General features: G+C 40.8%; 1 protein-coding gene across 3 annotated transcripts in view; it reads right to left on the bottom strand.

The window, feature by feature from the left end:
• Positions 1–2,083: 2,083 nt before the first annotated feature.
• ctnna1 (catenin (cadherin-associated protein), alpha 1) overlaps positions 2,084–15,899 on the bottom strand; it is an 89,281-nt gene continuing 75,465 nt past the window's right edge. For 2 of the 3 annotated variants that reach the window (XM_031319737.2, XM_036004007.1), the window contains exons 17-19: positions 5,130–5,264; positions 3,684–4,023; positions 2,084–3,647 (exon numbers count right to left, since the gene is read on the bottom strand). In XM_031319737.2, the coding sequence (XP_031175597.1) occupies positions 3,733–4,023; positions 5,130–5,264 (426 nt within the window). In that variant the 3' untranslated portion in view covers positions 2,084–3,647; positions 3,684–3,732. The other variant, XM_031319736.2, reaches the window with a different exon arrangement.

The raw sequence follows: 15,899 nt of genomic DNA, 5'->3' as shown, positions 1-15,899 counted from the left end.
GAAGTGGAAGATATTCATGATAATGAATGTAAGGTAATAATTAATGGGTCATTATGGAACTCCAGTCCTCAAAATAAATAAATACCACTGAGACAAGTATGGACCATGCTGACTCCGCCCAGGCATTTTTGGTTTTTTTTACCCCTCTCTTTCTTTCTTTTTTCAGTCAACAGTGTGTGCATGGCACCACATACTGCTTCATTTTTTATAAAGCACAAGTTCAGTGAAGAGGTCAGGGCCTGGTGTCAGTGACATTTCTGAAGTCAGGAGGATAGTTTTTTTTTTGTGTTCAGATCCTTTCCTTTGAAAAGTAGCAACACAACAATTTGTGGATTGCAATTCCAAGCTTAAGGTACTCCAACCTCATAGAAACATGGCCCTCATCCAGACGCCACTTTACTGAATACTAACACATGCACCAGACGTGAGCACCCCACTCTGTGCCACAACTGCATGAGCAACAAGATTTATAGTAGGCCTAGGCTTCAAGGCTGCTGAACAAGGAGAATCAACCAGACTTCAAGGCCATCAAGGATTTTGACATCAAATCAGAAATGCATACACACAACAACCAGATCACACACCAACACACCACAGAATGTGAGACGTGTGTGTAACCAATGCATCCATGTCTTACATCCATCAACAGCTATAGCAATCTAAGCAGAACTTACAGAAGCATACCGCAGCTAGTGTGTGCAATGTGCAAAAATAACAAACACAACAGAAGCACAATAATAGAAGTGGTAAAAACAAAAATATGTAAAGTCTCACTTACCATTGCGACTGCTTAGGGGAGCGAGTGTAGGTGTTGAACCATCTCAGGATTACATCCCTCCAGCTGTCATTGACGGTTAAATCATTTGCAGGTAATGCTTCTCTCAAAGGTCAGCTGGACCCCCGTTATGCACCTAACTGGTCCTTAAGTTCAGTGTGTAAAGCATGGCTTGCGGATGTTCACACTCGATGTTAAGGGGAAATGTGTTGAATGAAATGAGTTTCAAACAAAATGTCATAGAAAGAAAGAAGTTAATGTGTCCACAGTGAGTCTGGACATATCCATCCTTATACAATGCACACACACTTCAGTGCAAACGGACTAACTGTTAGGTGTAACCAGACTCGGTTTGTGTTGTTAGTCCAATGCTTCCCACAGAGCAGCAGAAACAAGCGGGGGGAACGGGACGGAGGACAAGCCGACCAACGCTAGCTGCCGAGGCATTAGCTCCACTGAAACTGAAGTAACTTATGCTAGCAGCTCAGGCTGTGTTTAAACTGCTATCTAATTTTCCTCTTTCGCCACGCTTCCGTTTCCTCGGGTGCTACAGTGCTAGTTTAAACGTTTGGGTCACGAACAAAACATTTAAAAGTATATTTCTATGTCAGTTAGCTAGCTAGCTAACTCGATTTTGGCGGCTTCACTCTCATTAGTAGACCATTTTCATGGCTTGACTTGTTCAAGCAGGAAAAGCACAGGTGGGATTGTTACCGTTAATTACGGCTGCATTCCATTTAGGTGAGTTAGTTTGAGCGCTCTGACAGTGTACATGCTCACTCCCTGATCGGAAACTTATTGGAATGGAGCCATTGTTAATAGTACACACATAAACACACCTGGGCTTTTCCTGCGTTGGCACGTAAAAATGTCTGCCATGAAAAGGGTCTATCGCTCCATAATAAATTGATGACAGTCTGGTCCATTTGCTGCATAGCTTCTTCTCCTTTTAAAAGTATTTCTATAAAGTTCTCCTATGCCACTTGTAAATCCCCCCCAAAAAATCTTGTAGTATCTTGTGTCAAAAATGTGTAGCTATGTTCACATGACCAACTATTCAGTTGGTCAGTTTGTGTCATTCCACAACCGTTGTTCTTTATCTTTTTTTTTTTTTTTTTAGAAAGGTAGAAATATATTTATTTATTGATAATATTCTTATTCTTATTCTTTAGGGCTTACACTTTGGTTAGCACAACATAACTGTGGTATAATGGCAAAACAAAGCATATAAAAGGAAAGTAAAGGTTCGAGGGAGGGGAGAAACACATTACTTCAGTGTGCAGATAAAGTAAAAAAAAAAAAAACTGGTTTCATTTTAATGGTTTATTAAGATATAAAGCAGGCACATGAATATAAGAAACGTGTGCACAAGTCAGCTCTCAATAACAAAAAATCCACAGCAAAGTTTGATAACACTCAAGATTTAAATCCAAACTCAAATACAGCAAAAGACAAACTGTCAAAATGCTCGTTTCTACAGTAAAAAAGAAAATAATAAAAAAAAAAATCCATCTGTCAGATAATCATCCTGCTATAGTTCAAAGATGTCAGACGAGCAAAACAAAGATTCAGCCCCAAGACCAAAGCAGCAGGGTTTTAAAAACTGGCTGTACACTAATGCACCACTATGCAGCAGAACGCCACGTAGGACTCGAAAAACATCCCGCAGTTGTTACCTGAAGTTAATAAAAACAAACTCTCTCCTGTTTAACTTTAAAGCTCCAACTCCTGGCAATGTGTTTCTAGTTTTCTATAAAGATTGTGCCTGACATAAAACCTTGATTAGTGTTCATGCTCAAGGACAAGGAATATAAACAATAAGCAGAGTTTAAAGTCAGTGGAATCCCCTCCTTTCCTCGCCTACTTCAAAGCTGTGGAGAGAAAACGTATTGATCCCTCAATTTGGACATTCTTAGATTGTGGAAGGGTTTGGTCTCATCGTTAATGAAGCTTGTCAGCTTTGGAAGAGTAACGGGCACATGGTCTACTCACTGTTTAGCCCACTGGGTTCTCCCAGACTCTGAGGAGTTGAGGCTTATTTACAAAGTTTGACTGAACTGGTTCAATCTGTGTGCATTTAGTGTAGGGTTAAGCACATGGACCAGTTATGCAGCAACACACAGAAGGCTGGGAGGAATAATCTGTCACCTTTGGTTTGCTGCATGATGTGAACATGGAAAAAAATACAGAAAATACGTGAGATGCTGAAATTATTAAAAAAAAGAAGACATTTATCAGTTAATGGGGTACATATCAGTCATTTAGCACTGAAAATAGTGTTCAGGTCAGTTTAAACTTATTTCAACTGTTTATAGTGGCATAACAAAGTATGTATAAAGTTAGAACAGGGCAGGCACACATGGAAATGTATTGACTTTGATTCCTTAAGGCCTTAAGAACCAAAACATATTTAAAATTTACCAGTTAGCCCAGCACATCATAATGAACTAGTTATTGCTCAAGTTAAAATAAGGCAGACAGATTTTGCATAGTCGATAGTTGCAATACAGAAGGTATTTTGCCATTGTAGTGAAAAACACCAGTGACCCCACAGTATTATTATAAAACTGGTTAGAATACAAAATAATCAAAAGCCTCTTGCAATTAGTTTTTATATCTATGGAATCTGCTCTTCTTCCTCCAATAAACAGTTTTTTTAAATGCATTCATCCAGTTGATTTCACTCTAGCTGCATTTTCCAGAGAAGAGACAGTTAATGCTACAGACTAGAGACAATCTGAATTTATGGAATAGAAATGAGGCAGTGTAGAAATATAAAGGGTCAAACAGACAAGCTGTCTATGCAAAGGTAGAACAAATATGATAAAACCTTTTATTTTTGATAGAATGACAAGCTCTATCTATATATATATATATATATATATATATATATATATATATATATATTAACTCATTGGTCAATATTTTGTGGTCTCTTGAATCAGATATAGGGGAGTCTAGATGCTATCCATGGCTTTAAACTCGCTCAGAGCCTGCACAGGGTTGATGTGCTTCTTCTGAGAGGATCTCTTGACCCTGTTGGTCTGGCCGTCATCCTGTTTCTCTCTCTTCACCAGAGGCTTCTTCTCAGGCGCTTTCATCCTCCAGGAGATAGCTGGCATGTTAAGGGACTCCATGTTTTTGCTCTTCTGGTACTTAGTAGACGCAACGTAGGAGGCCTTGACGGTGGACACCACTGTGTTCATCAGGTTCTTTGCAGCCTGAATAAGGGACATGGCGCTGTCCAACTGAGTACATGGAAGAGACAGGAGAGAACATCAGAGTAACGGTTAGCCTTATAAAACGGTGAAAGCAAAGCCTGTTATTCTTACATTTACATCGGTTTTGAATTCATGTGTAGTGACAGTAAAATGTTCCCGTCTTTCTAACGTTGTCCAGTTTTGTACTGCATGTTTTCCAGGGGGAAAACCAAAGCGTTTGTACGGAAGAGTTAACTACCTTTCAGAGTTTATCGAAATTTGACAATATGGGAAAAGGTCACACTAATTTAATCTCCACAAGAGCCTCAGAGACAATGGTGACACCTGACTGGAAGTGTTGGAAGCATAGGCTCATTTCAGCCCCACAGAAAGCAGGGAGGAATTCATTATTTCCTGCACCTATTTTAATTAATTTGATTGGCAAGTAAGTGGTTAATGAATGCTGAAGGGGTCTGTAAACATTTGCATAGTTTTATCTGAAGTAGTATTAAGGGTAGGAAACAATTAGTCAACATTAGTCCTTTCCAGCACAGAGAAAGCCATTATTTCTGTTATCCGTTTATTTGATATAAAATATAAGCTGCAGATTACTGTGCAGAGAAGAATCATTAACTAATCACAACCAACAGCCGATGAGCCATTAAGTCTGTTTTTTTTTTGTTTTTTTTTAAACATTATGTGGGCAACACCAGATAATTAAACTTTAGAAAGTAGCCAATGCATTCTATTGATTTAATCTTCTTTTTAGCTAGATATTTCATCGTAAAGAAATGCAATTCTGTTTACAGTAATCATTTCTCACCAAAATACATTGTGTGTATTCTTAAGGCTTTAAACAATTGTTTCCTACCTCACTTTACGTTGTTTTTGTGAATGCTTTGAAACCTGCACTGTTTGCCTCTTCTGTCCCTCTTCTTGCTCTCCTCTTTCATTGGTATGGTGCCACCTTTGTAGCTTCATTACAGTTACCCCCACCAACTCTGACCGCACGCTGCAGTCCTCAAAAATAGTTTATAACAATAATTTAATACCCCATTTCAACTGCTCTACTATAGTCTTTAGTTACTGTGGGGCATTTGGCACAATGACAATTGTAGGCAATGTGTCCATGGTTAAAATGATGCTGAACCTACCCCAGAGACAACCAGCTCTCCTCCCAGGTTCTGCACCTCGGCCTTGACTTTGCTGCAGATGTTGAGCTGGTGGCAATACAAGGCAATACGCTGCAGGTAGGCGAGCAGGTCCTGCTTACAGGTAGAGTCAGGGCACTGTGTGGGAGAAAGACAACATGCATCAACTGCAACAACATCAAACAAACAGGTTTGTGGTTATAATACTACCTGCTTGCAGGTTGTACAATTAATCAATTTTTGGAACTTGCTGGTACGACTCAATCTGAATATTTATGGGATTCTACAGACGCAATGATCTCACACTTTATCAAGATGAGTTAGTAGCAGTTTGACAGGTAAGGTAAACACCCACATTAGGGCCGTGCTCAGTGCCAAAATGACAAACGCACGCCCACAACTGGTAGATTGATAACTCCTCTTCACAGGGTTAAGCACGATCAAGTCACACAGAATGCAAATTCTATTAGGCAGCAAACACTGCTGTCAATCAATTACATTTAGGTGGTGGTAAAAAGACTGTATAAAGTCTTTTTGGAAACAAAAATACTATACTAACATCCAAAGTGTAAACAGCAGCCCTGTTAGTAGATAAGAAACGTCTTCAAAATGGGACAAAGTCATCATCCCACCTCCCATAAGTAATCTGGGTTCTTGCAAGAAACAAGTTTGAGAACCCTCCATCCCAACATCTTAAACAATGTCTTTAGGTGTACAGGTGCAAATAAACTGCTCAGGGTTGGAGAAGCATTGAAAAAGACTTGGATACATCCAATTTATTCTCATAGGAAACATGCAATGGATAAGAAGAAACTTAAAATGTTTGGCAAAACAGAGACCATGAATTCAATACCAAGTTGAAAAAGCCTCTTTTTCTTGTTCCCAACAAGGCATTGCAATATTGTCAAAAGCCAGCTGGGGACACAAAACACTTTGGAGCCATAACAAAAAAGAAATCAACTTCAAGAAATCCAATAAATTATCATAAAACCCACTTGAAAGTGGCAATATGCGAAGAGCTCCACAAATTCATGTCATTTAGCACTGGCAATCTTTTTGAATTATTTCATCTCATCATAATTAGACTCTGGTTCTACCTTGAAACACAATTTCCAATCCGTTTCCTAGTTTGCTAAACAAGCCCCCTGCCAGCATAGTAATTAGGCCACAGTACTCTTGTTAGCTGCTCATCAAGTGAGAGATGTAAACACCCTGATGGGGCTCTGACGCTTTAAATCACCTTGTAGATCTCAGCAGAGTGACCTGACACACTAGCAGTATGTCAGCAATGATCATGACATGGTGAGACTGACTCTGTTACAGATCATCAGGGGGTGGCAGCTTTTCACATCCCCTACTAATCTAACAATACCTGTGAAAAGCACCGGGGTGACCATGTGAGTGAGCAAGCCAAAAGAAAATACTGGCTGAAACACCAGTATTTGCAGGTGCTTGGCAGTCTGGAGTCCTTTGGCCCCTGTTAATTCTGAGTGCAGGGAAAAGGTGAAAGGGGGGTAATAGCAGCCAATCTTTTAATTGATGGAATCTCTGCAGGAAGGAGTTGGTGAGGTCAGTGCTGACGAACAGAAGTGTGCAGATTATTTGCATGTGTCAGGCAAACTGAAGAGGCATTTTGCCTGGGCATAAGTGGGCAAATAACACACAGGGCGAACATCTCTCAATAATGGCCATTACCGCTATTAAAAAGCACTAAATCCACATAGGGTGATGAAACCAAGTTGTCGTTTCTCTATGCAAAGAGAGAAACGTATGCCAAAACATATTTGGCATCAAGATATTCTGACACTTCAAAACAGACTAGGAATTATGATGCTTCTAATCCTGCTGAGCGTGTCAGTATCCCTGGTGCGAGTAGAGCGCTCCGCTGAATATAGTGCACTCACTACCAGATATACAGCCAAGCATGCATGCATTTACACACCACCCCACCAGCACAACTGTGCTCATTCATACATGTCATACATCAGAGTGATGGGGTGCTATAGTAGTGTAAGGACACAAAAAATACAAGTAACATTCTTTCACCATACTCAAAGAAGCCCAGCCTATCTACATACTTAAACACAAATTAAAGGTTTTAAAGCCAACTACAACTAAACCCATTACATTTATGTATTTCCTTATTGAGGGTTCTATAGGACTGACAATATTAATAAAATGGACTACATCTTCTCTGCCACTACCATCCACTCCTGATTAATAGAAGGATGGGCTAAGTAGAGAGGAGGGAAATGTAAGAGTTGGCATTCTATTCAAGAAAGGTATGCAAGAGGAGAGGAGGGGAAAAAGAGCTGGAGGGGATGATCAGCATACATGACTGAGAGACTGGAGACAATGGGAGGAGAAAGGTTAAAAAAAAAAAAAAAGAGGAAAGTAAGTAATTGGAGAAAAGACGAGGATGAAGAGAGGGGGAAAAATCCAACTGGGGAAACGAAACATAGGAGGATTCAACTGTAGTTGGGAGGGGGGTTTGAGTAACTAAGAGTGTGTGTGTGTGTGTGTGTGTGTGTGTGTGTGTGTGTGTGTGTGTGTGTGTGTGTGTGTGTGTGTGTGTGTGTGTGTGTACAGACACACAGATGCAATAGCAAAGACCTGGGATGAGGCTGAATGCAGCAGCCATGCTAATGAGGGCTTGAGGAAGTATTCAGACGGCTGAGAGCAGGGCACTGTGAAAGCATCACTTGTGCTCATACTCAGCTCAGCTGCTGGCTTCACTCAGCACTCAGGAAACTCTGCAAGGCTGCTCTGAGTGTGACATGTGAATACAGAAGTTGCACAGAGAAGAGACAAGAACACCTTGGATTGTTTTGGTAATGCAAATGGAAGCCCTGTGTGAGTGATTACCTCGGGTGTTATTCACATGCTGGTCATCTTTTTCATGAGCCAAAGTACCTCACTGACTAATAGAACTCAATCAGTGTTTCCACAAACCCACTGTATCAGTAGGCAACTCACTTTTCACAAAGAAACCTTTTTAACTCTGGTTTTATACTCAACGGTATGAACAATTAATAATGCAAATAACAAATGGGGCATATAATGTAGGTGTACTTGTTCAACTTACATGTTAATGTATCTGCAGGTTGTGCAGCAAACTTCATAACACAGTCATGCTGAAAATCACATCTAGCCTCACTATTCAAACAATTCATTTCCATTTCACAAAACAAAATTTGCTCTGGTGTGAGGATCATCGCTCTTGTTCCCGCTGAGTGATGCTCTACTTCAACCATTATAGCCCATCATTGTAAAAAAAAAAAAAAAAAATTGTCTTCTCTGAGTGCTGCTGTAAAATGTTCCTCAAGCCTGATGATATATCTCTTGCTTTTACCACATGCTGTGTGGCCAGTTATGGACTGGGACAGTTAACCTTGCTTGCTCAGCTACTATTGAGAGATGGCAAAGCAGGGAGAGGGGCACCAGAGACTTCATCACAAGACTCTGGATATATTTTAAAGGCCAACTAATAGAAAAGGTGAGTCACCATCTTTCAAACGTGCCCTTGTCTTTTCACTGTAGGCTTTAAGTGCCTTCTCAGAAAAATAAAGGTGAAACATCAAAGTTGGGTCAAAGGATAGCAGATCACTATTCTAATTTGCTAACTGAATCGCTTAAGGAACAATCCGTTACACGACTTTTAGTATGTTCCATATTCATGAGGGTTTCACTTCATAAGTGTGTGGGTAGCTCTGACTTTTTTTGCATTCCTTAGCATTTAAGCTATTGCTCTGAAGAAGGTCCAGAGCACAGAGTAAACCAAAGCAAACATCTTTTCCCCTAAACAACACGTGCCACGAAATAAGGAAAGGAAATGAGGCAATAACAATGACAAAGCAGGATGTTGAACAAAAGGATTTCACTTGGGTAATGTCGGTGATATAAATGATGATCAGGAAGGTCAGGACCCATCATTGGAAATGCCATGCAGTTTCGCTGAATTCCATTATACAGAGGGAAAGCCACTGTGCTGCTGCCCAGCACTGACCTTTTAGCACGCATCACCCACAGGAAACGCCAATTTCAAATATTTACTGACAGGGGAGCATTCTAATGTGCCGCTGCCAGCAACCTGTTGGGGGGTGCCACAGGTGCCACAGTATTTTCTGATGCGTTTTGTTTTTCAGTCACTTCCCGTTTTGAGAAAATTAACACTGCCACTGTTCTCAGATCCCAGTAAGGTGATTCTGAATGTTTTTTGCTTAGTGTTCTCATTGGAGGGGCTTTGCCTGTTGCTTTATCTTTAGCCTGGCTATTGGAGAGCCAGACAGTACAGCGAAACCGCTAAAAAGAACATTTTTAACCCGCCCCCCCCCCAAAATCATAATGTACTGACAGCCCAACTTGTTCTCCTGCCATGGTTAAAAGACAATCTCAAACAAACGAACACAAAAACCTTCATTCAGGAGAGCTTCTGTGTGGTGTTTTGGCTGGATTTTCATAGCTCAAAAAGGGAAGGAAGCAAATCCAAAACCTTAGACCAGGCAGCACGTTTCACCATGTTGCTTTACTGCTCTCACGTACAAAGCATCTACCACGGAGAGGGAGGGAAAAAAAATGACATTTGTGTGCGGTAGCAAGTTGTGACCTGAGAAAGGACCTTCAGGACAAGAAGCCACCGGGAACCTTTATCAGCCATGACACCTCAAAACTGACACAGGGGTTAAAAGGGATGCAGAGATATATGCATATATATGTTACAGTGTGCTGACTGCCATTGGGAAAAATAGTGCGACTGAGATTCATGGCGAAGTTTGAGGAGATACAGGAAACAAAGCACTGGAAAGACTGAAAGTTCTGTTACTTCAGAACTAAGGTGGAAGATGTGGCAACGCTGGGATAGGAAATGATCGATTCCATGCTGTAGTCGATAGACACTTCCAAGATGAATACACTAAACGTAAAAACATTTTAATATACTAAACAGAACAGTTTTACTGCTGGATAAAACCTTGAAAACAGACCTCTGATGAAATTCAGTATGCCGGTGTTGTCTGTGCAAAGCCTAGTTAATGGGCTTCACAGTTAATGCGCTGTACATTAGATTTTGTCAGTCTGGTGCTGATTAAGTTACTGTTAATGGCTAAATATAAATCTGCCATGGTCTACCAATGTCAATCGAGATTCATTTTAAACAGAATGATAGCCAGATCTCCTCTCCTCACGGCATCTGCTAAAAAGATGCTCCATATTTGCGTGGGGCCAATTCAATCACGCTGGCACTTGGGAATGTTAATGTGACACTGACGCAGACAGAGAGTCTGGGTATGACAGGAGAAAAATCAAGCTGGGGGCAAGCCAAAAAGACTGACTTTAGAAGTATCCACAGGGACCAATTAAATGGCCCTCGTCATTTTTTAATGTTCACGCTGCACCTGTCAGTCAGGCATTTCAATGTAGTACTTGTAGGCAAAACGGATAACTCACCACGGCTGCTACTGAATAGGCAGGTACTAACAGGCATGTTAAAACATTAGTACATTCATTTTTGATATTTAGACTGACTTTTATTTGGCCTGACCCTTGAATGCTTTTTGGCTCACTGGCTACCTGACTGCTCCAAAGCCTCAGATTTGCAATTGCAAGTTGAAAGTCTAGACCATCAAAGCTTTCAAAGAAAAAAAATGTTCCATGTTCCTCCCAAATGATTATCCACCTCTGGGAGCTCTTTGGTTACCAAACTTGTCTCTTTCAAGGCCAAACCCTTTTCATTCCTTCAGGATTGAGACAAAGCATTAACATATTGAATTGTCATGGGTTTCAAAACAACCAATTGGGAGTTGATACATTTTCTCCACCAGTAAATAAGGTGGGCTTCACTTCGTTTGGCGGAACTGCAGTTGGCTGAGGGCTGACCCTTGAACCGCTGAGCTGAGAATTTGTGGTCTCTCTGGGTGATTTTGCTTTTCCACTGCAGTAGGTAATTTACAACCCTGTCTGCTGTAAAGCGTCTAGGGCCAGAGCCGGGATTAGACTTTGACCAGCAACAGAGCCCATGGATCACCATAAATCTCCACTGATTGAATGCAAATTGGAAAAGTACACTATGTATGTCAGTATACATCATGAGAATAAAGCTTGCACAACACACACACACACACACACACATATTCTCTAAATATGCAAGCCTTATTTTATGTGCATGTGTTTGTATGTGTACATGCAAGTGTTTATGTGGTGAGAAGGCAAGCTGAAATTTATGGGCTACATGGTGGCTAACACATTTGCATTATAAATCTCAATTACATATCATTATTTGTTTACCAGGCTGCTCAGATGGAATTCTCATAAGGTGCCCTGCAGAGGAGGGTCATAAATTCTTAATAAACTGCAGTGCAGACCTTTGTACAGCACTGACCTAAATTCTGCAGCTCATCTCTGCACTACACTCATTTCTTTTAACTTTAATAAGGCTCTATTACACATATTTAACTGGTTTTCAGAAAACCCAAACTAGCCCATGTCCACCTTAACATCTCAGTTGAACACAACATGCACATTAGAAAATATGCCATGACACAGTCTTGCGAAGGAAAATGTGTTGTGAGATGCTGTGCTATCAGTCTGGGACCATCTGCCGATGTGTTTTATATGAGGAGTAAACCCCTTATAGGCCCTCCAGGCCAGAGGCACAGAGCACAAGTGATTAATATGCCTAGGTTAATGAGCAGTCCCAGCATTGCCTTTGCTCCTCTGACTCGCTGTCAGTATGTCTGCATGTTGGTGGTGATTCACTTAACTATTGCTGCTGGAGAATGTCGACCATCCCAACGTGCCATGCCTTTGCTGCAAGTAGGCCTGTGGCATCTCCTGCTTTGTTAGAGATACGGCCCTAAATATAAACTGTCGGCGTAAATAAATAAATTTTGAAAGACCTGCCACCTGGCAATTATACTGCTAATTAAAAGGCGAAACACTCTTAATGGATTCATCTCTCAGGAGGGATGTTCCTTTCTCTACACAAAAGCACTCCCCCTTTTTTCTACCTCTCCTATCTCTCCATCATTCTCCACCACACCCCATGTCCATCCCTGGGAGCCCTGGCTGATGTGTTACGGTTAAATGTCGACTGGTTTGCTAGTGCTTTGGTCTCTGCTGAGAGAGAAAGGCTAAGAGGGACAGCTGGATGGGTTCAGAGGCTAGAGGGGTCCTCACTCTTGGCAAAGACGTATGTACCAACAGCCACAGCTCTTCATTTATTCATACTTTGAGTGCTTCAAACCCCCAAATCCCATAATAGTGTGTACACACACACACACACACACATACATATACACAGAGAACAAGATAAAGACACAAGTACCTACAAATAGTTGAGGATGGGAGAATAAAGTAGCATATAACTAACGCATATATGCACGTGCTTGTGGAAAGTCAGGCCAGTCAACAGACATGTTCATATGTAGGCACGTGCGCACACACACACACACACCTGCGCACACACACACACACACACACACACACACACACCTGCACAGTTGCCCATCTGTTTTCTTTGGGGGATAACATGGTTTTCATTAAAGTGAATAAGCATCTTCAAAAGCAGCAGTGAGGCATAAAAAAGTCACTTTCCAGAACGGCTTATTCCCTATTCAGATGATTTGGATTCAGATGCAATTAGGTCAGACCAGATAAGACTTGCACTTTGTGATAGACAGGGGCCTGTAATATTTAGGATCTGAGGTCACCTTAAATAAAATATCAGACATGCAGGGCTCTTGGAGGCCAGCATCTCATTATGGACTATGAGGGAGAGATCTAAATGCAGATGTTTCCAGTATGTGTTGGCATAATTGAAACCCATTGCCGTGGACCAATAAGACTAATGTTCTTGATATACCTCTTGCATCCCCTTTGAATGTGAGCACAATTTATGGAAAAAAGTTTTATAAGCATGGGGTTTTTTTTGGTGCCATTATCAGTATATGTGGAATATACCTCACAATTGCCCCAGCAGCATCCCCAACATATCTCTGCTCATGTTAAACAACCGGAGGGGGAAAGCTATGATGTAAAACAACGTAATCCTTAAATCAATTATTAACCACTGCCTTGAGTAGGCAAACCTGGACCGTTTAGAGACAAATATTTAATGATGGTGCCAATAGATTCAAACAGATTTGTTAGTGACCAATGCATAACATTAAAATCCATGTGTTGTAGTCAGCCTTGAAACATTTAACTTGTATTAACTCATTACCTAACAAAGAAGCTTTATGCTGTTTTAACATTTTTGCCAACATATCAGTAGTGATGTGAACAAAAGCAGAGCAAATGGAGACTGGCAATGTTATCGAAATCCTACAGCAAACATCTAAAGCCAGTGTGCGCCTTCCTGAGCGACTGCGTGTTCTTGAATAGAAATGGAAGACACACACAGCTGCTACATCTAAACCACAGAAGCAACCAATGTCTTCACAGGAGAAGACCTCAATCTGACAACCATGTCTTGTTGCAAACATCACAACTAAACTCGTCCATGATTTAACAACAAAATGTATACATATTGCAGACACAGAGGCTATAAGTCTCTATGTAAGAGATGGCAAATTAATAAGTTGGGGGATAAATCATGTACAGTGTCACTCTGCGGAGTGGTACAGTGCAAGTAGTTAAGTGAAATATGAGGCCATGGATAATTGAATGTGTGTTTCCCAATGTCAAGGACCATAGTCTCTGGGGTAAGGGATAGATGTGGAGAGATGATGGAATCGGGAATTGGGGAGTGGGAGATGGAGGAACGAGAGAGAGGGAGGGAGTGTTTGATCCTGAAAGAAATTGGCAAAGACTGGTAAGGGGCGTCTCATGAATAACACAAATCATATCAGTTGTTAACATCTGAAGGACTTTGCCGTGCAAGCCTTTTACTTGGATTTGCTCTTAAGGGTGCAAATGCGAAAAAATTAAATAAGCATTTGTGCAAAAATAAATGATAAGTACTGCATGTTGGTGTGTTACTATTTTTTAGTATAGAGCTCTTAAAGTACCGTATTGGTCCGAATTAAAGACTTTTTTTTCTGGAAATACGTCTGGAAAAAGTGGGGTCGTCTTATATTCGGGGTCTAGACTTTCAGCTGTTCAAGTCGCAGAGGCTGGTTTTAGAACGTATGGGACGTCACCATAATCCATTTTATTTTGACGTTACAAACAGCTGGTCGAAATGGCAGCGTTTTAGACGCCGCCTCAACGACCGCCCAAAAACACCGTAACGTTATATGGTCAAGCGAGATAGAGAGTGACTGAAGAGAGGGAGCGCCCAGCGGCGTTAGAACAAAGCAGCCAATCAGAGATATAAAGCGTGTTTTCGCCGATTCTTCACTGGAAGTGTAACTGTAGCAAGCATCTCACTATCACCATGTTCATATTTAGATGCAACAAATGATATATCCAGCTACAAAAAGGCCTAAGAGTCGGAAGTTAGAACGGAAGTACAAAGAGGCGTTGTCATGGAGATGATACACCGTCCAAAAATGCAAACAGCCAGAGAAAATCTTACCGTGGTCCCCAAAGCGGCCGCATCCAAGAGATTGACAGGAGAGTGTGTGATTGCGTGACTGAAAAACGGAATGATGGGGTGCCCATGTCATTCAGCTGAAGACCTTGGAAATATTTACCGTTAATTTAAAATCTGACAATTTCATCTAAAAAGATATTGAAAATATTATTTTATTTAAAAAGATGTTTAAAACAGCCTACCTTGTTTTATTCAATGTGTTTTTATTAGAATTATTTTCAAATAAAATTATTTTCTTTATGAAAACAAGATTTGGTCTTCAAAAAGTATTGATCCAAAAATGAATCTTGAAGGGGGGTCGTCTTATAATCAGGGTGGTCTTATATTCGGACCACGGTAATAGGAGCACAGAATATTCCAAGAGAAAAGTTTGCCTCCTATTCTGAGTCTTTAAATCTGGCTTACACAAAGCGCTGTTCAGGACAACATTTAACAAAAGGAAGGGGTGTCAAGATGCAATCAGCATGAAAGCTTTGCTTTTTCAAACTCGGCCTGAGCAAAACAGCACGCAACAATGCCAGTTCCTTCAGCAACAGAGAACCAGTTGTGCATTTAGGTAATAAAATACTTCACTCAACTCTACACATGGTGACGACTAGGGATGCACCGATTGTAAAATTCTGGGCCGATACGGATACTGTCGTTTAAAATGTGGCAGATAGCCGATACCAACGTTTTGTTGTTGTCGTTTCTCCTTTTGTGACAGGGAAACAAAGAGCTCTTCACTATAAAAAAAATAACTTAACTCTGAACTGTTTTAAAGTCATTCATCCCTTCATTACACCATCTTTGAACGAGAACAAATTCAATCATACACATAAAACAATACATCAATTAAATGTAAAAGCCATTACAAAAGACTAAAATATTAATATATTATCCTTGGATTTTAACACGAGTTTTATCAAGTTGAAATCTTTGCTAATCCACTGTGCTGTGAGGCCAAGCATAGTTACACAAGCCAGTAGCTCATGAATGTGTGTGGCTACGATGTTGTAGATTTCGGGGAGACCGATGTCAGCAGGGAAATGACAACTGGGCTGTGTGTAGGCTTCGAAATGGCTGGCCATCTAATTCGATGAACTCCATCACCTTGTCATTAATCACTTTAGCTTCAGCACTGTCCGCGGGGATTTGCTCCCTTTTTCAAATCCTGTGGTTATCAAGGACTGAGGCCATTTTCGAAACCTCATACTATACTAGCAGTGCGTACTGCAGTATGCAAACAAAAGCAAAATCTG

The sequence above is a fragment of the Sander lucioperca genome, chromosome 1 (genome assembly GCF_008315115.2).
Source record: "Sander lucioperca isolate FBNREF2018 chromosome 1, SLUC_FBN_1.2, whole genome shotgun sequence".
NCBI classification, from domain to species: Eukaryota; Metazoa; Chordata; class Actinopteri; order Perciformes; family Percidae; genus Sander; species Sander lucioperca.
This window is presented reverse-complemented; position numbering and strand designations above follow the sequence as displayed.